General features: G+C 41.8%; 2 protein-coding genes across 4 annotated transcripts in view; both read right to left on the reverse strand.

The window, feature by feature from the left end:
* Positions 1 to 621: 621 nt before the first annotated feature.
* On the reverse strand, positions 622 to 3071 carry Dbp21e2 (putative ATP-dependent RNA helicase Dbp21E2). The gene is made up of 7 exons (XM_076798888.1): positions 2920 to 3071; positions 2617 to 2838; positions 2239 to 2547; positions 1832 to 2089; positions 1653 to 1763; positions 1202 to 1593; positions 622 to 921 (listed from the first exon to the last, which is right to left on the reverse strand). Exons 1-7 carry the CDS (start codon positions 2989 to 2991, stop codon positions 675 to 677), a joined length of 1611 nt encoding a protein of 536 aa, XP_076655003.1. The 5' UTR covers positions 2992 to 3071; the 3' UTR covers positions 622 to 674.
* Positions 3072 to 5035: 1964 nt separating this feature from the next.
* Timeout (circadian regulator timeout) overlaps positions 5036 to 26816 on the reverse strand; it is a 284768-nt gene continuing 262987 nt past the window's right edge. For 2 of the 3 annotated variants that reach the window (XM_076798883.1, XM_076798881.1), the window contains 8 exons: positions 26009 to 26246; positions 23977 to 24074; positions 12892 to 12991; positions 11497 to 11631; positions 7224 to 7433; positions 6087 to 6371; positions 5544 to 5655; positions 5036 to 5191 (listed from right to left, as the gene is read on the reverse strand). In XM_076798883.1, coding sequence (XP_076654998.1) covers positions 5152 to 5191; positions 5544 to 5655; positions 6087 to 6371; positions 7224 to 7433; positions 11497 to 11631; positions 12892 to 12991; positions 23977 to 24074; positions 26009 to 26246 — 1218 coding nt within the window. In that variant the 3' untranslated portion in view covers positions 5036 to 5151. Of the gene's footprint in view, positions 5192 to 5543; positions 5656 to 6086; positions 6372 to 7211; positions 7434 to 11496; positions 11632 to 12891; positions 12992 to 23976; positions 24075 to 26008; positions 26247 to 26816 lie in introns of those variants that run through there. The other variant, XM_076798882.1, reaches the window with a different exon arrangement.

Below are 26816 nucleotides of genomic sequence, written 5' to 3' on the forward strand. Positions count from 1 at the left end.
ATCAAGGGAGCACGAAATGTTTCATTCGTGCGTTTCATTTCGCTAAAACACAATGCGATTAATAAACTGGTCTAGACGCACGGTCTGCCTTCAGGCAGTTCTATTTGCTAGGCGTAGGCGGCGAGCGTGGGAGTGTCGCCGGACATGACGGAACATTGGATCGACGGATGTACGTGTGGGTCGTGATCGTTTCCTTCCTCCAAACCATAACTTTGAAATTCGAAAATCCTCAATCTTTAAATCGCAGCTCTCAAACTACTTCTTTGAGATCGACGCAGACCACTTTTCCATAAAGACCCACCGGTATAAGAAGAAAATTAGGACTGGACTAGCTAATGGGAAAGTGGAAGGTGGCAAGGTCTTCTCTCAGCTCGCTTCGTCTCTCAAGAAGCATCGAAGTACTGTCCACGTGAAATTAGGGGAACCCCGAGAAGGATAGCGATGAAACGCAACTGGCAGATTGGGTTTTCGTGGAAACGGCTAGAAGGGCAACGACACTCGGTCGATTCTTTGATCCCATCGGGGGTCACTCCAAAGGTTTCATCCAAGACGTCTTTTTTCTCGAGTGACTTCGAACACGCTCGACGAAGACACTGGGAGGGGGCTAACGAAGATCAGCGATCAATCGCGACGATTCTTTCCTTTATTCAAAGCATACAAGAGCCCTACACGCTTCAATATGGAAAATCCTGCGCATTGTCCAAGCTTTCGATTATTCGTTCTTCGTATTCTTCATCTGGTAGCGTCTCCTCTTCCGCGGCTGGTCGTTCCTCTGGATGCTGAAGATCGACAATGGGTATCGGCTTCATCCTCCTGGTGGCCCATTCGATCTTCTGGGTTAGAACGATTTCCGATGGTCTGCATATGAAATTCGTCACACGGCAATCACCAATTGTGCCTACTCGGCCTGTTCTGCCACATCTGTGTGAAATATTATACTTTAATTTGGTGTACAACACCCGGCGAGTTCCAGAAATTAATTAGATCTGTTCCATTGATCCGTGTTTACTTTCACGGTGTAAACAGATACCACCCTAAATTTCTTATTGGTTAACACTTTGTGTGCCAGTTCATTAACCTCAAAGATTCCATAAAATGAAAGTAATTTATTCGATGAAATAAGGATAAGAAAGTTAAGTATTCTTTTCTCTGTCATTAAAATCAAGCGAGATATTTAGAGTGGTCAAGTTAGGACACCTACCTGTGAATGTACGAAGCCGTGTCCAACGGGAAATCGTAATTCAGAATGTGATTGACCATCACCGTGTCCAGACCTCTGGATCCCGCGTTCGTCGTTGATAAAACGTGCGTATGACCGTTAATGAACTCTCCGTATTTCCCTATCCGCACTTTCAAAGACATACTGCCGTGCAAAGTGGTAGTGGGCACGCCGCATTCGTCTAGGAACAGCTTCATCCAGTAAGAAGTGGTGTTAGAATTGCTAAATACAATGACGGACTCTCTTCTCGCGACTTTCGGCTTTATATACTTTAAGAGCAGGACTGGTTTCTCGCTGGGCATCGTCCGAACGAATTTCTGCGGGACCAGTATCCTGTGCAGCTTCCCCGTGGTGACGTGGTCCAACGAGTCCACCTACGTATCGTCAATCATTAAAACCCTGTATCATATCTTCCAAATCCTGCTTCGCTTACGTTTATAATATTGCCTAAAACATTCTCCATGCGCGAGGGAATCGTGGCAGAAGCTAGAATGAGTTGCACAGTCTCCGGGAACTCTTCGTCCGAGTACTGATGGTATCCTATCTGCATAAACGAAGGCTCGTTGTAACATCTGTTTTGTTAAAATATCTTTTCTGATCGTGATTACACACAGGCAGTTTTCGTAGGAATACTTTCAGCGACTCCTCGAAGGTATAGTGGAACAAGGCATCCACTTCGTCCAGAACCACGCATCGTATTAATTCCCTATTGTAGACGCCAACCGTGAACAATTTACTGATAACACCGTAACTACCGACTAGTACATCAACTCTGTCAACTGGAGGATCCAACATTTTTTTTTTCGTCCTTCCACCAGTAAGCAGCTTTACATTAATACCCAACGGTTTGCACCATTTGATTGATTCTATCTGAAAAATAGAAATGACATTGCGTCATACGGTAATAGAAGACTTTGATGCAGAAACCTGCCAATTTCTTGATGCAAGAGCAGTCTCCAATATCTGGATTCACCCAGTTTTTGCACCAAGGTGTACAATACTAATTATTGAATACCTACTCCGATTTGTACTGCCAGCTCTCTAGTAGGAGTCACAATTACGACAAAGGGACTGTTCATAGGATTTATCTGGACTATTTTCCATTGTAATATCCGGGACATCAGTGGCAACAGGTAAGCCAATGTTTTGCCACAGCCTGTTTCCGCTGTTAACAATGTATGGTGGCCAGAGAGTACTTTTGGGATTCCTAGTTGTTGAATTTCTAAGGGTTCCTTGATGTTGAATTTTTCTAATTGATTATGTACAGCAAGATTTAGATTAAGATCATCGAATGTAGGAGACTCTTCGTTGGATTCTTCTATATTGTCCTGAAAAAAGCAGAATGAAGTGAGTTATAATTTCATAACAAAATTGTATGGTAATGGATAACAAGGTACCTCGTAGAAAGGATATATAGTGAAGTAGTCGCCTTTAGATTTTCGGTGGTTCCATTTCTGGCTAGCTAATGGTATAATTTCTTTCTTTTTATAAGCCATACCCTTATAAAAATTGAAAGTCTTACGTTTACATTCTATTATCTTAATCTTCCCCTTCTCTTTTTCCGGCGAGACATCGGGCAATAGTTCTTCATTTTTACTTGCTTTAGCGGCTGCTTTTGCCTAAACAAAAATTTTACAGAGTTAACCCAATCTAATAACCTAATCTAAGATATATAACTTAAGAAATAAAAAATCATTTACATAATGCCTTGAAAATTTCACGAATGGCGAGTCCGCACTCTTGTAGCATAGGTTGCAAAATCGGAATAACATTTTCTACGTGAACCGAATTTGTGTATGTCTCGTGAGCCGCAAAACAGACATACAACCTTTTTACGCCGCCATTTTGGTACACGTGTGGCGACCTCATCAGCAAACAAAGGAACCCAACATTGTCCATCAGGTAATGCAGAAAATGATTCTTTCTTTCGTCGGCACATAAATTGGCTCCCTCTGCAGTGTTCTTCAAGTATTCAAATCTTTATTTTAAATTTAGGGGTTTTGGCACCATGGGTTACTCGGTGTCATGGGTTACTTCGATTCAATTTTAGGATATATTCCCGTGAAAATTTTCGAACATTTGAAAGCTCGAATTAAAGCTGAGAGAATGTACTTTATGATAGGCCCATGTCAGTTTCTAGAAAAAAATCTAGATCCCGACGAAAAATCGATAAATCCCATCCGATAGCCCTGTCGGTAATGTTTGTCTAACAGTTTGAGCGCATTTCCGCTACAAAGAATGGCGCTGAATTCATATTTTATGCCACTTGTTATTTTATTATATATATTACTGTGTTTAATCTTCTTCTTCTAATCTTCAAAAAGACCCTGTGTTATCTAATGGACACCAGCTTTTATTGCAAAATTTAATTTCCCCGATGCAAAAGTAAGCTCTCATCATCATTAATTGTATCCCTAAGAAACACAGCATAAAACTCTGAAGAAAAACTAATAACACAGTTATTATTATAGAAAATTGTTTATTTATCAAAGGAGTACATAAGGATAATTAAGCGTCACACGAAAATAGATTAAAAAATGCTCTGTTAAGAAAATAATGGCATATAAAATGGGTTTGAAGAGGGGCAACGGTCGCCGGCTTTCGTTAATCGTCGTCGTCGCTAATAATTGCCCGAGATGAGCTTGGTTGATCACGTTGTTTTTCGCCCGTTTCATCCTCGTCGTCGCTAATTATCAACCTAGCGTGTTTCACCTTGGCGTTCTGAGACATTAATGGGTCGTCTTCCTCCTCGCTGTCCAGTAGACGACGTTTTTTCGTTGTTCCACGTTCGTCCACCGAACTGTGCGGCCGATTTCTTTTCCCGTCGTCTAACAGAAATGTTCGTTTAATGAGCAAGAACAAAATAGTGTCGCTTCTTCTATGCTAGTTCGCTCGTTTGACTCTAGTCTCTTTACCTGTGTTCTCGGCGTCTGCACCGTGATCCTCCAGCTCCGAATCGGAAGAGTCTGCCAGAAACATTACCGGTCTCCCTCTTCTTTTTATTACTGGCTTCTCCGCAGATTCTGGTAATTAATCGATTCAAATTTACTTATACAAATCCCAGAAGCACCTTGGGAATTCTTAACACGCTCACTGGTTCGTTGACTGTCGCAATACCAAGATCAAAGGTTAAACTTCACCTTGGCAACCCAGAAATTTTGAATTTTTTACTATACAGTCCTGTTCATCTTGGCGAGAAAATGCCTGAAATTGAAGTTTCAAGGCGAGGAATTCACTGGTTCACAAATTATGCGTGTTTAATCTCGAGTGATTACACTTTGTTCTGGAACAAGCTATCCTCGAACAGTAATTAAAATACAGAGAATCCTATACGGGATCACGAGTCCAAGGTGAAGTTAAGCCAGATCAAATGCACAACATTTTTATTTTGCAATATAGATCCGCAGTCTACTGGTAATTGCCAACCTTTCAGTGCCTATCTTTCTGTGATTTTATACAATTTTTTGGGGGGTTTTAATTCGACAGTCAACGCGTTAAGCAGTTAATAAACAGCATCACCGAGGCGGTGAAGCTGTTTTTCTAGAATAGTTTGATACATACCGAGTGTCTGAGGGGTTGCAACCCTTTCTTCATCGCTTACTACGATCACCTTTTTCCTCGATTTTGCTGGCAACTTGGAGCTCTTAGGTGGTTTTGATTTCTTGTTCATTTCGACGTCGGAATCGGAGTCAAGAGGTATAGATGCCATTACTTCTGCCTTCGGCACTGTTGCAAAGTATAAAAACAATTGAACAATGAGAAATCTTTTTTTTTCTTTAGAAGCGTACCCGTTCCTAGAACAATACATACCGATTGTCTCAGTGGTAGATACACTTTCTTCATCGCTTTCTATGACCATCCTTTTCTTTGATTTTGCAGGCATCTTGGACCTTTTTGTTGGCTTTGGTTTTTCCTTCACTTCGACATCGGAATCAGAATCCAGAGGAATAGGTGGCCCTGCTTCTTCTTGTTCTGTTGCAAAATATGCAATAAACTAATTGGTTAAACTTTACCTCAGGAAACCACGAATTTTTAACTTTTTTTTCATGTAGTCCTGTAGATTTTGGCGAGAAAATGCCGAAAATCCAAGTTTTAATGTTAGGAACCCACTGGTGCCTGACCCCGTCAAAAACGCTGGAAATCGCACATCTTTACACACGCATAACTTTCGATCTACTGATCTCCTATGATTAAAACTTGGATTTTCAGCATTCACCCGCCGAAATCGACTGGGTTCCATAAAAAGAAGTTAAAAATTTCTGGTTTCCTGAAGTAGAGTTCAGCCAACTAATTTTGTAGACGGCTGATTCGGAAAATTAGGAACGTACCTTTCGAGGCAAAGTATTTTTTAATGGTCTCCAATGCGTCAACTTCGTCCTCACTTTCGCTGGCTCTGGCCATTTCGGATTTGGTCTTGCGTGGGGATGGTACTGGTTCTGTTCAAGTCGATTAAAAAATTGAATGGTTTCACAAATTTCAAGTTCAACAAGATTGAAAAATTCGTATTATTCGGCTTGAAATAGTTCGAGGAACAAAATTCCTACGGATTCGATAATTGTTGTGACATCTGGCCAGCTTTTTACTTATTTACAAATCATTACATTCAGTTACAAATCATATAAATGCATCACGTTAAGTAAGAGTTGAATGAAATCTATGAAAACTTTCGGTAACTCTTCCAACTTCCCGATTCACTTTATCATTCTGTCACCATTGATTTTATGTTATTGCAGCAATTCGACACCGAGGGAAAAACTAAGTTGCGAGAACGAGGAGCGAAAGGAGAACAGCTTAAGAACGGCATTGAGAATCATTTGTAGGAACAAGTTGAGAAACAGCGTGAGAAATACAAAGGGGACTTATATACCTTCAGCAACGAAATTCCCGGCCAATGCGGCGCCGATAAGATTGCAACGCTTTTGAATGGTGGTCGTAAGCATATTAGCCGGTATACGCCAATAAGATTCCTGTTCATCAAACGGAGGCGTGAATCCCATAGACCGAAGAAGCTTTTGAAAGCTCGGCGAATCCATCGCGGCCGACGAATAATCTGTCAGCGGGACTAAGGGAATACCTTCGGTGCTTTCCTCGTCTCGATCGTCCAGGATATCCTGCAGGGATTCCTTGATCCATTCCAAAGCCTCGCTCATATCTGATTTACGGGGGAGAAAAAAAAATTTGTTATTACATCTCCCGGAAAAATTACATTGATCCAGGGTTTACCATATTTTTGCCAAAATTCGCAACAAGGCGACCTTGGTACTCTTGCCCTCGGCTCTTAGATCAGCTAATTTTTAAATTTCTTTTTCAAGCTCCGCTTAGAATTCCGTCGAGCAATTTTTCGCATAAATAGACGAGCCGAGGAATCCATCAAAACATTTCCCGGACGAAACTATGTCATACCCTAAATTTCACCGCCCACGCGCCCGGAATTCGCAATTCCGTGCGTTAGTTAATATTGGCGAAGGAGCGTGCGGCATCGTTCTCGAAAAAAAAAAAAAAAATAGGAAACTACCATGTCCATGACGCGGCGAAACCGAATTTCAAGAACACTCTGGGAGAGAACGCGCGTTCCCTCTTTGACACGTTAGCGCCGGGACCAAAGGATCTTCCTTCTGATAGGTGACAAGCGCATTGGCTTGACACAAAGGGGGTGCGGAGATCGTTTTTTAAGGATATCCTTTTGAAAATCCGTTCGGGGGATGAACTCACCCCAGCGCGAGGCTACATTTGTACCGCAACCAGGAGTCTGACATGTCATTACTTTTTCCGGTTGGGTTTTTCTTTTTGTTCAAAATGATCGCTATTGGCCTCTCCCGTTTTCCATCGCGGTCCTATCCTATGTATCTCTGTCTTTCTAAAAGGACATTTGTCCTCCACGCAAGAAGGGACTGCGCGCAATATTCGAAGTTGTTGCCGGGAATTTTCTTCCCATAAATCACCGGGCGCTGCTCCGGGAAAGCTGACAAAAGTAAAGGGAAAGGGGACACACGGTGTTACTCACTTTTTTCGATGACGTCCCTCAAGAGTCCAGATAATTGTGCATCCGTGTAGACTACCGCCGGCTCTTTCTTCTTCCTGCTCGTCTTCGTTTTCCTGTTTGCCGGTTTATTGGGAGCCTGGCTGCCGCGTCTCGAGGATTTTCCAGCTTCTTCGTCGCTGCTTTCATTCTCGTCTGAATTACTAACAGACCGTGTTTCCCACGACGATTTCCCTTTTTGCAGAGCACGTGGAAATGGATATAAATTTCGCCGGGTATCGCTTCTTTCGATATCAGCCAAGCCGCACCGGTGCACACCGAATTCCGGGGAAATGTTCTCGCGAATATCTCGATCGTACGGCTCTCGAAATTTCTAATTATCGGACCGCGTTTATGTTAAAAATCATGGCACAGATCATGCCTCTCAAGTGATTCGCGAAAATTAGTTCGAAAAGTCGATATTGGTGATACTGTTGTCCTAAACTTTTGATCCAGTGAATTCCTCGTTTTGAAACTTCGATTTTTCACATTTTCTCGCCAAGATGTACAGGTTTATATAGAGAAAAAATTAAAAATTTCTGGGTTGCCAAGGTGAAGTTTAACCATCCGCTGGATTACGTGAAAATATCTTAGAAGAGAATGGAGGAACAGAGCCGAAATTTATTCGACTTTTTCTAGAATTGGAAGTTTTTGTGTTGAAATAGTTTCGAGATCCGCCGTTGGTTGGTCGAGGCAGCGGAAATTTCGCGTCGCGAAACCGCATTCCGGCCACGAGCAGGAACGCGCGTGGAAACGTTATTTCAATACGGCACGTAAGCCGAGACAAAGCTTCGCCTTTTATACTTCATCTCTTAACCTTGTATATATTGTGCAGGGGCACAATGCGATCTATCGTAACGTATTGAATGAAAATAAGTCGACGGTGAACGCCGGGGATGGTACGCGCGGGTAGGAGTACACAGAAGGACAATGCGACCATAATAAATATGGAATTCGTGGAACCGCGCGCGTAATAGCGTAGCGGGGGAGGGGATCAGTCGTATCGGTACCCGGGCCTTGAAAACTACGAGCAGAATTCGAGTCCTCCGATATTAAATAACCAAATTTGTATTCCGTGACGAGATCCGACCGAGACGGGGCTCCCGTTCGTGCGCAATGTCGAGCTAGAAATGCAAACGTTATTTCAATAGTGTTGTCTATATTCATAACATTCGATGCGCTGCACAATGTTACTGGCAATCCAGCTGGACCGATACCAAAATGAACGACTCTGCCGCATTCATTAACTGATATCGCGTTCCGAATATGTGAGTCATACTTTTGTCGAAATTAATCTGTTTTTGATAATCGAACGATTTATTTGAAGCTATTCGTAATTGAATGTACAGTCAGTCTCTTAATCGACGGCACACGCTTTAAATCAGAGTCACTTTTCTGACGAATAGAAAAATTGCGTTTTGTCGAAATTACGAAAAAAATAGTAAAGTTCGATTTTTGGAACTTCCTCATTTCAGCTTGCAACGAAAATTTAAAAAATGCGGTTCGTAGACTCGCGTAGATGTCGAAAATTTTATTGTAATTTGTCGATCGATTTACGAGTTATAAACGATTAAAAACTGTAAATGTCACCAATTGTTTATGACGCATAAAACAATTAATCAATTTCGATGAAAGCCATTTCTTAAATTTTTATTACAGACTCGTATAAAAAAGTTGGGAAGTCAGTAAATTAAATCAGTCGATTACAATTTTTTGTGAAATTTTCTTTACACATAATGTAGTAAACTAATTCTTCCAAAATGTTGGCGAAGCTCGAGTCATGTGGTCCCCTTTTAAAAAAAGTAATGATTTCAAAGGTTGTAGGGAGATTTTTCGATTGACTGTACGTAGTGTGTATTCGTTGTATACACTTTTCCGAGGGTAAATAATTGAAAATAAGGGAAGGACTTTGGGCGATTCAATAACTCAGTATAATGAAACGCGATAACAGAAGTAAACACAACGTTGAACCGAGAGCGGGAGTCGTGTCCGCGATTCTACCTGGAGAATGGGTTATTGTCGAAATAATAATGCAATCTAAGGACAGTTCAGTTGTTGTGCGAACGTTAACCGGCACGTGTTGGATCTCGTTTAGTCGCGACAGTGTGGGTGAAATGGTCTGCGAAAGTGCTGGTTTTTCTTGGACGGCGAGTGTGTTTGAGGTTTTATCGAAGTGGAGGAGTTTCTTACGAACGGACAACTATGGCGGTGTAATTTTCGTGCTGTTATGCGATGGAGACGATGCGGCGAGAATATCGAATGGGATCATTGCGATATTGTAAGTTGACAGCAGATTGATTTAACACTGAACGAGACTATTGGTGTATAGAAATATTAGGATTTGTTAAATTATTAAAACTTCTTTTTACACAGTGAAAATGATTAAAAACTATGACATACCTTTGTGATAAATTAGTAAATGAATTACAGATGTTAGAATCTCCTTTTACGCAGTGGGAAGCATTAGAAACGATATTATATCATTAAAATATTTAAACTTAATTATGGATAAATAAAAGCGTTTAGCTGCCACTCTTTCTTGTAAAAATATTAGGTTCTCTTTTTACAAGGTTAAAGAACGCGTTAAAAAACCGCGCAAAAGTGCGCAAACTACTTACAAAAAACCCGCGTGAAAGTAAACAGAGGATCTTAAAGGACTGTAAAAATAAACAAAACGCGTTACGAAAGCTGAGCGAAAGTTAGTTGCGTAAAAACGTGCAATGTAAAAAGAGACTCAGGTGCGCTAAGACTGCATCTATTCAGGTGTTGCGCGGTTCTTGTTACGCTACACGCTTCAGTAAATAAATTTATTCAGCAGTTTCGCGGACAAACATGACATCCCGTCATCTTGTCTTATTCGATATTTCCAGACATAAACAATTTCAACCGTCATTTGATAGCCCTTAAAAATCTTTGACTCGCCATTATGATATTCCTTCACAAAATTGTTCAGTTGTCATAACAGTTTCAATAGCGAACCGCTTAATACAATTAACCTAAACAAAAACTCTAACAATCAATTTTTAATACAAAATACAAAGCAGTAATGCAATGACATAAAGAGTTCATAAATACTGTTGATTCAGTTCTGACTGATTAAAATGACCGGGAAACGAAATAACGGTTAAACTTCACCTTGGCAACCCAGAAATTTTCAACTTTTCACTAATACAATTCTGTACGTCTCGACGAGAAAATGCGAAAAATCGAAGTTTCAATGCGAGGAATTCACCGGTTCAAAAGTTACGCGTAATTCTCTGCCTAATTCGTTTCGGCTTAACTTCACCTTGGGAACCGAGAAATTACCATTTCTCGTCCACATCCGCAAACACGCGACGTCACGTTTAAAAGCGAATATCCGCAAATGTTCTCAAACGAAAATTCCCAAAAATCCCGTCGTTTTCTAAATCGTTATCCCAGCGGTGTCCCCACGAATTGCATGCTGTGTAACAATTTCGCGCAAATAAACTGCGAGGGGGTTGGTTGGAGTCGTTCGATCATACGCGTGACGTTACGGTACGTCGAAGCGGGAGAAATTGGATGAACAAAATGGAGTATTAACGCTCAAGCATTTCCGTGTGGCACAGTCATCGACGACAACACCGAGCACCGGCATTTTTCTATTAAATTATCTCCGGGGGTCGATCTCCTGGGTATACCCAATTAATTCGGCCGATTGTGTGTGCTCGATCGTGGGACAGAGGGCCGAGGAGAAAACAAAGTCTATATAACCTGATCTCTGACGATATAGGCGAAACGTTTTTTTTTTTCCTCCTGGCCTGGATCATAAAGAACGAGGTAGGAGGGTTCTACAAGAAGATTCGGTACAAATTGATCTCCCCTTTCATTTCCTCCCCGGGGCCAGAGATTTCTTCCCATCTCTCTCTCTCTCTCTCTGTCTCTCCCACTCTCTCTCTCCGCCGATGCTTTTATTCCCCTCCGGTCTATGCAGTCGCTGGCAATCGTATTAGCAGAAGACTGATCGAATGGGAATAGTCGCAGAATCTGAGGATAGTAAGAAAGACAGATGCGAATGGAATGGGATAGGATTGGGCAGAACAAGGAGTGCTTCAGAGCCGCTTCAGACCCGGGGAGAAAGGGCTGGGAAAAGAGAGAGGAGTAAAGAGAGCCAAACGGCCATAGATTGAGAAGACTGTCGGCAGATGCGGGGGGGGGGGAAAGGCGAAGGGGTGGATTTCCAGAGGGGAACGGGGTGGTGCGGCGAATGAAAGACAGAAAGGGAGAGTGGAACACTTACCTTGGTTGCTTTTGCTGGACCGCTTCTTGCGCAGCGCCTTCGGATCCGCGGCCAATCCTAATTCCAAAAGCTTCTCCTTGATCTTTGGCTTCGACCGCTTTATTGTGAGCCCATTGAAGATCATATCCACCGGATCTGTGTTGTATACAACCGTAAAATCGTATCGGCATTAATTCGACGGCGAACGGAACGAAACGTTGATTCAATCCGATCCATCCCCTCCCGCCCCCCCCAACCCCACCAGGGGCGTTCTCGGTGTAATAAGCAGCGCCCACCCGGAATTAAATTAGTGAAAAGAGGAAATCCATTTTCTGATAAGCGGCGGGGGACGAGCTTTGCTCCTGACGGCCGATTCGCATCGGGCTACGACAACACAGAGGGAACTCGTCTCCTTTCTCAATTAAAAAATTATGATGGGTGAAAGACGCTTCTTTCAGAGGTCACTCTCTTCGAATCTGTTTCTCTTTCGCACCGGTGTGTGTGTGTGTGTGTGTGTGTGTCTAGACCGCGGATTTTTGCGCATTCGCTGATGCACACATTCGTAGAACCATGGTTATTAAAGGATCGAGTTAAACTTCACCTTGAAAACCCAGAAAATTTTCAATTTTTACTATACCGTCCTGCACATCTTGAAGAGAACATGCCGAAAATCGAAGTTTCAAGGCGAGGAATTTATTGGTTCAAAAGTTATGCGAAGTTGTGTGCGATTGTACTTTGTTCTGCGGCAAGCTGTCACAGAGATTAAGGTATAGGGAATCGACAAAACCAGAATCGAATACTATTTTACCCTCGGGGGTTGCCTTCATATATTTTTTTTCCAAAAGTTTATGTCACTCGGCAAGAACACGAAATAATTTTTTCGAAATGATTTTCTCCAGAAGGTCTAACGTTAACAGTAGCCCTCTTCTTACAATGTAATGTCTAATACAGCGAATTTGCGCAAAAATCTGCAGTCTAGTTAACTCGCCGAATGATTCTCTGCTATTTGTTTATAACAACAGTCGGCTCAAAGGAGAATTAAAATGTGGAATAGAAGAGCTAGCGAACACGTTCGCGGAACTTTCGCGGGGTCAACGAGAAAACGATTTGCAAGGGGCGCGACCCCCGCGCGGAAATGAAGCAAGTTTTACAAGACCCCTGAACAATTCGATCGGCAAACGGTATTATTCTTCGTTCGTTTCGACCGGGTCCGAATTATTGCTATAAGATGCCAAGCCAGCCGTTACCCGATGCCCGGGGCGCTTAATTAAATCTCGTGAATCGGTCGCGGGCGCTAATGAATTCCCCGGGCGAGCAAATTCGTAAAATTCCTCGACTGATTCAAGGCACGGTCATGCTAGCCCTGGAAGATGTTCATCGCTTGTGGGACTCGTCTGATTAAAGTTCAAAAATTACCGTCATCATCTTTACGTAGCTCCCAGAGCTCCGCGAGCTGAGCAACCTCCTCCTCGGACCACTCTTTAGGGAGCCTCTTCTGTATGTCGCCTCGTACCGCCTGCAACAATTTTCGTGGAGTTTAACAGAACAATAACGCATAACCGCGTTGTTCGTCGTGAGACTGTAATTCTCAACAGGTTGCACAATCTCTCTTTTTTCGCATTCTCACCTGCCAATTTTTATTTGCGTATATCTGATTTTAAAAAGTTTTTGAAATTTGATATTTTTATTAACCCATTTGCATCATCAGGAAATGTGAAAAGAAGGCATTCATCGCCAAACTTTTTTCCTTTAATTATATTCGAGTACAAAAATTACTACAAGTAAAAGCATATTTCAGCATTATAAGAAAAAATAAATTGAGCGTATATATACGCTGCGGTTATAGTGACTGGGACGTCTAATATGACAATTAAATGACAATCAAATGAAAATTCGTATTAGAATTAAAATTGCTTAATTTGTAGAGTAGTAGTGTTTACTCGATATATGTCCAAAACGCTGGTCCAGTCAGTGACATATATCGGGCAGGAGATATTCTTTGACAGCGAAGCTCCAGAGGTTCATGGCCGCTCACGGTATACACCCCGCGGCAGTGGGGATAGTTCTGGGACTCTTATCCTCTAGGCATTTGCGTCATATATAGAGTGAACACTGTACTACCATAACTAGACAGAAGATGTTTGCGTACTTACGGTGCATAAAAGTTCTCGTTAAAATGTGTTTCGCGGGCAATTTCATTCGAACCCGCGTGTTCGTCCGGAAAATAAAATGTCGCCTCTATTGACCGTAAAAATTGAATTCCCCACGAAAGTCCGTAATCAACGCCTTCGCATTATGATCAACATCGAATTCTAATTACACGGGGGTCGCAATTATAAATTTGCAGCACGCGGAAGTGCTAACAAACGCGTCGCGAGACGGAAAAGTTTAATGGCACCCACCGGCGTGCCCGACCGGTCGAAATTTTTAATTTCTCGTTATATTATAAATCCCGGCGAGCCGCAATTTCTTGTCCACAAGCTGCATGCTGCAATTAAATTCATCCCTTTCTGAAGTGCCTTGCAGCTTGCGTGTTCTACGCATTCAGCAACAACCCCCTAGTTAAGGGTCGGGGGTGTGGGGGGGGGGGGTCTGACAGCAATTTATTGCGCAAATAAGTCTCGCGTGGGGAGGGGGAAAAGCAAGAAAAAGGAAAACAGTAGAAGAGTGTAAAATCTAATTCCCACAGGTTTGGAGCCCTCGTTTCTCCTAATAGAGATAGGGGAAGGGGGAAAAAATAAGACGCTTGTTTTCCGATGATTACGTTTCAACCTACCCCGAGAGGATTTCGCTCGGTTGTCCTAAATGGCTGTCGCGTAGCGTCGCGCGACTTCACCGACTAAATGAATGTCGAATGAACACCCCTCATCCCCCACCACCCCCGGCCAAGGGTAGACTCTCTCTCCGGCGGCATTCAGTTTAGAGGAATGAAAGGTACCCACGCATGAAATTATTTAAATGAAACGCTTCCGCCGACTAAGACCCAGTTTCATGGATTTTCCCTCGGCGAATCGATAATACTTATCCCCTTTCTCGCTTTCCTCGTCTTCTTCTTCTTCTTCTTCTCTTGTCTCTCTCTCTCACTCTCTCTTTCTCTCTGTCTCTCGGTCGCTCGCTTTATCCGTGTGTTCCGTGCCGTTCATTTGCGTAGCTAAATCTTTAGACGACCGGGAGGAGCTATTCCATCCCTTCACGGTTCAATAGATTTTCCCCGAGCATTGTCAAACCCGACAGACTTAGGGCATCGGGCGCAAACACAGCTTAGAAGTTTGTTCCATTGTTTCTCGAGCTGCGCAAACAGACGTCGGGTCACCAATAGTCCGGGGCGAACTGTTTTATCCTGCGAGCGGAATTTCGAGAGCGACCCCTGAAGAACTCGACTAGGCGAGCTAGGGGCGATATAAAATTACACCCCTCGAAATGTGCACCCTTTACTTTTTAATTAACTGTGATTTCATCTTGTCCCTAGATTATTTCCACTCGTTTCCGCTCGAAGAAGCTTGAAGTATTTTTCTGTTTTTCACTTCTTCGTATCGTCATTATGGTTTTGGGAGGGGAGCTTGATGGGGGTGATGAGGTGTAAAATGGTTTATTACAGAAGAAAAAGAATTGCGGGGGTTGATGAAAATAATTTAGAACAAACTCATATTTTGAATCCGTGAATTCCTCACAACTTTCGAACTCGTGAATTCCTCGCCTTAAAACTTCGATTTTTGGCACACTCTGGTCAAGATGTACAGGATTGTATGGAGAAAAAATAAAAAATTTCCGGGTTGCCAAGGTGAAGTTTAGCTCGGAAATATTCAGAGCAACCATAGTGCCCCATTACTTCATACCGTCATTACAGATTCGGGTATTAAAAGCTTCTTCTTCGCTCCAAATATTCGAGATTCGGCAAACACGCTGTGAAATTTGAAGCAATTATGGTTCAAATAACCTCTCGCAAGATGTTTTATTATCCCAGCTGCTTTAACGAGATAAGCGTTAATCCTTTAAGTCTTGTACGAGGATTATTCGGAACCGTGAAACTTAAATACCCGGTGGGTTAACATTTCTCTTCTGGGGGGGGGGGGGGGGTTCAAATATTTTCGCAAGCCATTGTAGTAAGAAGAGTCACGAAAGAAAGGGTAAAGAGACGTAACTCTGTTTCCCGGTGACGCAGTTTTCGTTAAGTACCGTGGAAAACGCGTCGCGAGTACACCTCGAACGAAAAATCGAGTTCGTCCATTGTGTTCGCAAACGGGGGGTTTGAATGCTTGCGGTTGGTATAAGTGAACGGGTGCGCATCGGTTCGTTTCCAAGTGTCCCGACAATGAGCGCAGAAAAGATTATTACGGGCGGAAAGGTTGCCAGAGAATTAACGCAGCGGTTGGCGCGCACGGTAACCGAGAATCCAACGAGTTTTGTTGCGCTGATACTTGTTCCCCTCTTTCCGCTTGTCCGACTAGCTTTTGAATAATCCTTTATGCGACAACTTTCGAAACAAAACCTTTCGAAACAAGTGACTGTGTCGCGTTCCATGTATTATGTATTACATAGCTCTCGGAAAACCAGAATTCACCGAGACCCAAAAAGTGCGAAATGCCCGGCGACGGAACTTCGAGGAACATTTACATGAAAATGCACGCCGAAATGAGATCGACCATTTGCATACGCGCGTTCAATCCGTCCGCGTTACAGCCTCGGGAACGTGTCACTTGTTAATTAATCGAAAGACGGCCGGGAAACGATTTTGCACCGCTGCTCGAAACGCTGTGGCGCTACCATTTTTTTCTTCTAATTTTTCCCGGAAGCAAAATCATTTGTAGACTTTTTTAAATTGATAATTCGCGAAAACAATGATTTTCTGGGACTTCTGTTAAGGGGGGCCATCTTAACCTCACTTTTCCAGTCCAAAAACCTTCAAATTAAGGATTTTGGGAAATTATTCCCTGGGAAATTATAAAACGTGAATGTTGGGAAATTATTCCCAACGAAATTATTTTTCTTTTACCCTTTTATCGCGTGGTAACATCCTTGGTGGACTGCGCATCTTTATTACAGTATTTACTCGATATTTGTCCAAAACACGGGTCTAGCCAGTGACATATATCGGCCAGGAGGTATTATTCTTTGACCATGTTCATGGCCCATCACGGTATATACCCCGCGGCGGTGGGAAGAGTTCTGGGACTTTTATCCTCTAGGCATTTGCGACATATATAGAGTGAACACTGTAGTTCGATTGGAACCAATCCATATGCTTCGCGATTCATTCCACAACAGGGATTCTGAAAGGATGTTGTACTTGCAGCATCTCACGGGGTATACCCAGTGGGGATAATTCAGGGACTTTCATCGGGTAGGCATTTGCGACATATATAGAGTAAACACTGTATCTTATTCAGATGAAGTACACTGGTGTCCCAAAATCTTTTTGATACGTCCACTGCTTTGTACATCGGTCCAGGGTACGGTTATGGTAATGGCGCTGACTGGAGGGGGGCACTGGGCGCTGTGGTGGGGATGGTTTCGTCTCAATTGAGGCACTCGTACCCCGGCACTGGTTTGCATCATAAGATTCTACTTATTAGTTTATCTTCATTTGAAGCAAAAATTCGAATGAACACGAAAGAAATATAAAACTGGGCGCCCCCCGTAACCTCTAATTTGCATAATTCTGTTAACAAGGTTCATTGGAGCAGCAGCGATTGAAGACGACGGTGGCTGCAGTGCCTGGGAAACGGATTGTTTCACGAAACTGAGCAATCGGAATGGTTGTTGGAACGGGTAGGCGTTTATTAGTCGATGCATCATGCCAGCCAGCGGAACATTCGCTTAGATCCCCGAAAGGGTTGGAGATTCGGGGGTGTAAGAATCCGTCAAGGAATCAATAACACGGGGTAACAGCCGACTTCGCCCCTCGAATCAGTGGTGTGAGAGCAATCAGCTCCCTTTCCTGGGCGGGCGCAGCGGGTGCACACCTATGATTAATCGTCAATTTCGAAGTGGGGTAATACCGTTTTAACGGTAGTCAGATATATCGTCGCCTTACCCCCCCTCCCCATCCATCCCTCTTACTTTCCCTCTATTTCTCTTTGGCGCGCACGTGCTCACAGCCACCCTAGCCGCCTTAGACCAGGTAATGTCTCAAGATTATCGTTACAAGGTGTCCCACCACGATGTTGTCCGACCGGGTTTTCGACAAACGGGAAGGAAGGACGCCTCGCTAGAGGGATAGAGTTAAATTGCCTAGATTCCACGGCCCGACGAAGATAACCATGAATCTCGCCGCCATCGACGTTGCTGATTTTCGTCAGCGAAATTTTTAAACCCCCTGACTTATGGCACCGCCTCGTAGAACACGCCGGGGAAGGCTATTCGGTAAGTCGGTCGTATTTTTTAATCCTTCAGCGGCCGCATCTTCGGGATTTCATAATTCTACGGTTGGGCGCCCGGAGTCCGGGTCCGTTTAGACCCGGTATTTCATCGCCTGGCCGTTAGTTTCCTGGTGATCGATTTCAATCGAATGTGCAATTGGGTGCAATCGGGACACCGATGGCTCTAAATAAAATATTATTAAAAATATATGGTAAAGAATTGACGAACGATTGGCAGATACTTTTAATGGCTGGCAGGTTTTGTGTCGTGGGAGGGCTTTTGTAATTTCAACGAATACGAAATTATAATCCTGAATTTAATCCTGAATTTTTAGCGGCTATAACTTTTGAACGAGGGAACTCCGCGCTTTGAAACTTACATTTTTGGAATTGTCTCGACAAAATCTACAGACGATTGTGTAAGGAGAAGTGCAAAATTTTTGGTCCCAGAAGGTGAAGTTCAGCCGATTATAGAATGAAAAGTATTAAAGGTCGCTGATCGTAGGATAATTTATTTGTGATTGTTATAGAAGGACGTTAAAGCGAAAGATAGGGGAACGAAAGCAACGATTTTTCCACGGAATTGTCGGGAAGTGTGTGATCGAATACGGAGGGAGTGTCTGTGTGTTTATTTGAGCGACTGATTTGTCTCGTAGCGTCGCGTTCCTTCGGGGAGCTTCAATGGGAGAAAAAATGAGGGAAATTATTTCCCGACTGGTGTACATTTTCACATTCTTACAGCCGGGGCTCTGCCTTTGTACGGTTTCGAGAGAGAGAGAAAGGGTGAGAGGGTGAGGGAGAGGGTAGGAGAGACCGGTTAAGCTCGCCCGGCGCGTACCGCTCTTTACTTTCACGCTCGATACAAATGTTTATACGTGTTTCGTAGGGCAAGAGGCAAACAAAGCGATAGCTTCTCAGAGCTTGTGAAAAGGAGGAGGTGCGGGAAGAGAAATAACGCGCTCAAGCGAATAAGCCGGCCTGGAAACTCGTGAACGGAAATTTTAATATTACCGCCACGATTCCAGGTGAGCACCGAAGGAAATGTATCGTTGCGTTTTTAAAACGCCAAACGGGCGCGTTCGCGTCTCGCCAATGAACAGCCCGACGCGCGTTTCTCTCTTTGCACCAGCCTTGTCACCGGAATTTATTCCAACAATCTATAACAAACACGTTCAGTCGTAAACATGCAATCAGCCAAAACTGAAAAAGTGGACCTCGCGAGGAGGTTCTTCAACAATTTAGAAGAGTTAACTAAACGATGTGAAAGAAATTGTGATCACAAGTGGACCTTCATTTTACCTTCGATTTTATGGAAAAGAATAATACAAAGAAAACAGTGGATCTCGCGAGGAGTTTCTTCAACAATTTAGAAGAGTTAACTAAACGATGTGAAAGAAATTGTGATCACAAGTGGACCTTCATTTTACCTTCGATTTTATGGAAAAGAATAATACAAAGAAAACAGTGGATCTCGCGAGGAGTTTCTTCAACAATTTAGAAGAATTAACTAAACGATGTGAAAGAAATTGTGATCACAAGTGGACCTTCATTTTACCTTCGATTTTATGGAAAAGAATAATACAAAGAAAACAGTGGATCTCGCGAGGAGTTTCTTCAACAATTTAGAAGAATTAACTAAAAGATGTGAAAGAAATTGTGATCACAAGAGGACCTTCATTTTACCTTCGATTTTATGGAAAAGAATAATACAAAGAAAAAGGTGGAACTCGCGAGGAGTTTCTTCAACAATTTAGAAGAGTTAACTAAACGATGTGAAAGAAATTGTGATCACAAGTGGACCTTCATTTTACCTTCGATTTTATGGAAAAGAATAATACAAAGAAAACAGTGGATCTCGCGAGGAGTTTCTTCAACAATTTAGAAGAGTTAACTAAACGATGTGAAAGAAATTGTGATCACAAGTGGACCTTCATTTTACCTTCGATTTTATGGAAAAGAATAATACAAAGAAAACAGTGGATCTCGCGAGGAGTTTCTTCAACAATTTAGAAGAGTTAACTAAACGATGTGAAAGAAATTGTGATCACAAGTGGACCTTCATTTTACCTTCGATTTTATGGAAAAGAATAATACAAAGAAAACAGTGGATCTCGCGAGGAGTTTCTTCAACAATTTAGAAGAGTTAACTAAACGATGTGAAAGAAATTGTGATCACAAGTGGACCTTCATTTTACCTTCGATTTTATGGAAAAGAATAATACAAAGAAAACAGTGGATCTCGCGAGGAGTTTCTTCAACAATTTAGAAGAGTTAACTAAACGATGTGAAAGAAATTGTGATCACAAGTGGACCTTCATTTTACCTTCGATTTTATGGAAAAGAATAATACAAAGAAAACAGTGGATCTCGCGAGGAGTTTCTTCAACAATTTAGAAGAATTAACTAAACGATGTGAAAGAAATTGTGATCACAAGTGGACCTTCATTTTACCTTCGATTTTATGGAAAAGAATAATACAAAGAAAACAGTGGATCTCGCGAGGAGTTTCTTCAACAATTTAGAAGAGTTAACTAAACGATGTGAAAGAAATTGTGATCACAAGTGGACCTTCATTTTACCTTCGATTTTATGGAAAAGATTAATACAAAGAAAACAGTGGATCTCGCGAGGAGTTTCTTCAACAATTTAGAGGAATTAACCCATTTGCATCATAAGGAAATATGAAAAGGAGGCCTTTATCACAAAACTTTTTTTAAATTATATTTAAGTACAAAAATGACTACAAGTAAAAGAACTTCATATTTCAGCATTGTATTGTAAGAAACATGTCGAGAAAATTAATAATTGCGACCATTAGCTCGCGGGCATTTGATTCAATTTTTGGGGGGACATTTAACCTGACTTTGGAATGTGTTCCCGTTGAAATTTTTTAACTTTTCACGGCTTAAATTAAAGCTGGAAGATTGTACTATAGGATAGGGTTAGTTAGGTGCAAAGGAAAATTCGGTAACATGTCGAGAAAATTACTAACTGCGACCATTAACTCGAGGAAAATTAATACAATTTTTGGGGGACATTGTAAGAAAAAATCAGAATTACTACTTTCATCTCCAAGGACACCCCCTTCATTTTTATTTTTTAACTAACGAATAGTGATAGTGACTAGGAAAATCGAGCGTACATTTACGGCTCTGGTGATAGTGACCAGGAAAATTGAGCGTATGTGTACGCTAATGTTGCAAATGGGTTAACTAAACGATGTGAAAAGAAAAAAAGAATGGACGTGCATTTCGTTTTCGATAATATGGAAAACAATAATACAGAGAATAGACAATTGGAACCGAACGCTGAAATTACAGCTGACTGTAAATAAAATCGCCACGAATAACTAGAATAACTAAAATCGAATTGAATAAACCGAACTCCCCCCACCCCCGTCTGGTAATCGAATATTTCACGTACGACTGTGCGAACAATCCACAGCTCGTCGATTTTTGTCACGGTTCCAATAACTGAGAAATCGAAAGGTCGATGACAGACAATCGCAGCGCGCACACGCGCGAGCGCGCGCGCGCGCACGAACGCATATCCGCGTGTATGGAAAACCGAGGACGTCTAGCTTCCTGTCCAAAATCTTCATACGCTCTCCTTTGAAAGGAAAACGCAAACAAAGCGATAGCGTTCCACGGGGGGTCGGAGGGGCGTCCGGAAAGGAACACTTGACAGGAGAAAATCTTGAGATACTTTCATCCCTGCGCGAACCAGAAGCGGCAGAAGCAGAAGCAGAAGCAGAAGCAAAAGAGGGACGAACTCTTGCTGGCACAGCGGAAGTCGTGATCCACGCAGGGACACAGACCTCCGTCTCTCTCGAAACTTTTTCTCTCTCTCTCTCTCTCTCTCTCTCTCTCTCTTTCTCTGTGTAGGTATAGGAGAGCACACGCTACAGAAAGCACCTCCAGAAATTGTCTCTCGAGAATTTACAGTTCCTACAGCAATTCTCTGGCTACGGTTTTCTTTCTTTTTTGCATACGTTCATCCCGTCAGTGACGCCAATCCGAAACCTTATTTTTGGGGGCTGCCGCCGCTCGCGCACCCTCCGCGTTTCTCGCGCTTCCTCTAAATCATTGATTCCCTCATGGTTTCGGTGACGGTAGGCCAGAGCTGGTTCTAGGGGATGCTCCGATGTACAGGGTGAGCCTCGTAACACCACGACTTCAAAGAACTCGTGAGCTAACTCGTTGCACGAAACAATTTTTCCAACAATTGTCATTTGCTCTTCGGACACTTTTCTTTTTATCGAGACATATTAGGGTCACTTTCAGTTTTTCGGAAAAGAAAAATAAAAATAAAATTAAAGTAAAGAATTTCGGCGACTACTGAGGAATGAATTATTTTTTCCCCCCCTGAAATCGGCGAGCTAAAATTTGGAAAAAATTGGGCGAAGTAGAGTCGAGGTGCAGTTATTATTTGCTTTTGGATTCGTTCGAATCTCTCGAACGGTCAGCGAGAAACACGCTTTTGAAGTTGGGGGTTGCAAATTTTGATTCTCAAGGAACTAGTTGCTAGATGTTAAAATAAATTATGTTCTTTCTGTCTTAAAAGAGTGGGCCAAAATTTTTTAAATAATTACACAAACTAGACTTTTTGGGAATGAAGTCTGGAATAAAAAATTTGGTGTGTTTCATACTTAATTTCGCATATGTAATTATCCACTCGAACTCTATATTGCATTCTACCTCTGGTCAATTTATTTCTCCAGTATCGAGTACTTCAATTTCAGTATTGATCGGGGATTTTAGGTACACCCTGTACATCTGAAAACGCAAATGGTGGCTGCGCGACTCGCGATTTGGTTGATCGCTGATAAAAGAATGAAATCTCGTGTCACATTTTGCTGGCACGAATTGCTCGATGAAGTGTTCGGGCATCATATTTATTGCGGAGTAACTTTATGAAACAGAAAATTTATCGTTCATCGAGAGAATTTCTGTTTCGGCAAAATTCGAACTGCTTTAAATAGAATAATATTTCGTGTATTCTGATTTACTCGAGCAATCGATAACAGTCGAAAAATTCACTGAAAAATAATTCGAAATGAATCGGGATGCGTGTTATGTGGAACTTTGAAAAAAAATTAAGAAAACTAGTTTAATGTTTGTTTTGGGAACGTTCGAATTAGAACTTAAGATAGAAAAAAGCAATCTCGCGTTTGTCGGTTATAAATAATTTATATCATCTTTGATATACTACAAGGTTCGCAAAAACAGGAAATTTAATAAATACAGTCATATCTCTTAGAAGACTCGGGTATTACACAGTCTCGGGGTGTGTCAGCTTCAGACGCCACATAGATCAGGGCAGGGAATAATCTTGAGCAGATATAGTTACTATATTTTCCTAGGTTCACATTCTTGCCTGACTCCACAATTTCCGGCCATTTTCCAGGCTAATTCAAATAAATATACGACACAGGCTATATCGCGAGAGGGAACACGTACACAAAATGAATAAAATATTAACTGTATGTAGAATATCCGACCTGTCTATTTAGTACGATTAATATTCTCGCAGAGTATTAATAATGAAACCTCCACCAACATTTGATTCACCTTTAAAATGTATTTACATATTTATAGAATTTTTTAGCTCGCTATAATGGAATTTGAATATTGTATTTAGGAAATTGGATTCGTTCTTACCAATCCTCGGAGCATAGTGTTCACAAATTTTCAAAATTTGTTTCTTTAATATACTAGCTAGTAAAACGAATTCGAACAAACACATCAAGCGCTATTATAACTATTATAATTGCTATTCACCACCAATACTACTACTATAATTATTTCTGTATTTGATATGGAAATTATTTCCATTAATGACAAGCTCTAATATAACTACTATAATTACTATTCACTACCATTACTATCTATTATTATCACTATTATAATTATTTCTGTGTTTGATGTAGAAAATATTTCCATTAATGACAAGCACCAATATAATTTGTCATATCGAGAAGATATTGTTAATTCTTCTAGCATATTTATTTAATATTTTATTGCTTTTCAACAAGCATATTCACGATTTTTATCGAGTATATTTCCAGGGGTAGCAGTTTCGAGTAATAAATTAAAAGAATTAATTTTTGGGTTAAAATGTATATAATAAAAAATGTACTAACCTTGGAGTTGACAATTAGGCACAAATCTTTCAGTTTCTTGATGACACCACGTCGAGTTCTCTCTTGATTAATATTTTCCAATATCCAATCGACAAGATCTGAAAAGATAGAATGTCAAATTTGTTAATAACAATTTCCACTTCAATTAAATATAACTTCACGGGATTCGTATCAGCAGAGATTCAAACGTACATCATTCTTATGCATCATAATAAGAGACACATAGATCTCTGAATACTTTTAAGAGCAAAGAAGTAATTGTTTGTTTATTTTGATCGGTGGTGTGAAGCGCTTTGTTGCTAATTGGAAGTGCAAGTCGGAAATCTCAGCCATTTGTTTCTCCATTAATGTAAATGGGATTCGAATGGGATGGTGGTTCGGGGTTAATAGTGTTTGTACTATTTATAGTCAATCAATATTGTCCGTGAATTGATTCGAAGAAGGGGTGGCCTAACCGGATCATCGCTGGGGTACGTGATTCGGTTAGGCGATAAACGAAGACGTTGTTATCAGTAACCTAATATTATCGGTAACTGCTCAGCAGCATCTAACAATCTTGATGTTAAGGATTTCTCGGCTACAAATAATAAGATCCCTATCGACGAGCCAAAACTCATTATCGAAACTCTTATCACAGGATACCTTCTTCGCCATCCCATTGTTACAAAATTTTCCATCACCCGTCAATCCCTACGAAATTGATTCCTACAAATATTCTTACAAATGGCTGGATACTCAAAACCAGAAACGTAAAATTTCTCATCGAAATAATCAAAAGTCATAATAATTCCACACAATAAATAAAGAAACAAAATTGAACACCTCCTCGATACAATTACTATATCAATTTCTAATTTCCAATCATCGTGGGAATAAAAAGCAAATTAGTTCGTCCGAGTTCTCGTAAAATCGAAGTACCACCACGGGGAAACTTTTTAATTGGAACATTATCAAACTATTTGGATTCGATTATAATTGGGTAGCCTGCAGCAACAAAACGAAACGCGTTCACCGTCTGTTTTAATTTAATTATGCCAGCCGGGAATTTTTTCTCGATTATTATTTCTCTTCAAACATTTCCCATCGATTGTCATTAACGAGTGTAATGCACGTACAGGGTGTTGCCGAAATCGCGGAGCTAGTGACCCGAGCAGTACAGTCTTCACTCGATATATGTCCAGAACACGTCAGGGACATATATCGGACAGGAGATATACTACTCTTTGGTCCACACCGAACAGAAAAGCCGAGTAGAAAAGGGCAGGGGGACTTTTATCGGTAGCTTGGACTTTTATTGGCTAGGCATTTGAGACTTTTATTGGCTCGGAATTTGGGACTTTCATCGGCTCGGCATTTGAGACTTTTATCGGCTCGGTATTTGGGAGTTTTATCGGCTAGGAATTTGGGACTTTTACCGGGTAGGCATTTGGGAGTTTTATCGGCTATGAATTTGGGACTTTTATCGGCTCGGAATTTGGGACTTTTACCGGCTAGGCATTTGGGACTTTTATCGGCTCGGAATTTGGGACTTCTATCGGACAGGTATTTGGGACTTTTATTGGCTCGGCATTTGGGACTTTTACCGGCTAGGAATTTGGGACTTTTATCGGCTCGGCATTTGGGACTTTTACCGGCTATGCATTTGGGACTTTTATCGGCTCGGCATTTGGGACTTTTCTCGTCATTGGGACTTTTACTGGCTAGGCATTTGGGACTCTTATCGGCTAGGCATTAGGGGCATACGTAGAGTAAACACGGTATCTTGTAAAAATAATTGAACAAAAATAACAACCTTTTGTTTGACATCTCCCTTCTCAAGAAAGAGTCGAACGGATATTACATCTAATTTAATTGAACCATAGGATTTTTCAAGTGCATTCTCAGGATCCCACTTAGGGGTTTGAAGAGAAGGGCACGCGAGCGAAACGCGAGGGAGCCAGCGGCCCCTGGAAAAAAGAAAATTATCCGGGGATAGCTACCCCGTTGAAGAAGACTCGTAAATCATAGGATTTTGCGAACACGAGGAACGTACCCTGGGAATACTTGTTAGTCTGATGTTCCATAAAGAGCGTGCGTAACTCGTCCTCTTGGGCCTCGGTCCAGAGGCTGCGCGAAACTTTCTTGTTATCCGTTTCCGCGTTGTAACCCTCGACGACCTCGGTCGCGTCACGAGTGGTCTTCCAGAAGAGCAGCTCCATGTATGCCTTCCGGTTCTTCTGCGCGACTTCGATGAAACGACGGATTATGAAGACGGCGAACTTTTGAAGTTCCTGCAACGCAACCAGAGGGGAAGGGCGGAAGGGGGGTGTAAGAGACTCGGTTTTCATGCCTCGGAGAAAAGAGAGAGAGAGAGAGAGAGAGAGAGAGAGACCGCACTTCCGGCAGCCATTAAGCGGACTGCAGAAATGTAAATTCCTCGCTAAAGTACCCGAAGTTAATAGAAAAACAGAGAGTACACAGGGACGACGCGGGGGCCAGACTTATTCCCGCGCAACCGAGGGCGAAGATAAACATTTTCAGAATGTTAATAGTGTCTAAACGAACGGTTACGCCCGTCCGCTTTATCAAATCATACGGATTTCGCGGGCCATAATCGCTGCGAAGTGGGCAATAAGCTCCGCGTTTTGTTTCGGTTGTTGTGGGCTTGCTATCTCCGGAGAAAAGCATTTGTTGTTAAGCGAAATTGTTGCACTATTACAGTATTAATTTTTGGAAATTGTTGCAATGACCAACCGATGTTGTTACATTGTGATAGTACATACCGTTATTATTATTGATATAGATATACTGGGGATCTTTATAGAAAATATACTAATAACACAAGAAATAAAAAAAGAAGG

The sequence above is a fragment of the Halictus rubicundus genome, chromosome 13, assembly GCF_050948215.1.
Source record: "Halictus rubicundus isolate RS-2024b chromosome 13, iyHalRubi1_principal, whole genome shotgun sequence".
Taxonomy (NCBI): Eukaryota; Metazoa; Arthropoda; class Insecta; order Hymenoptera; family Halictidae; genus Halictus; species Halictus rubicundus.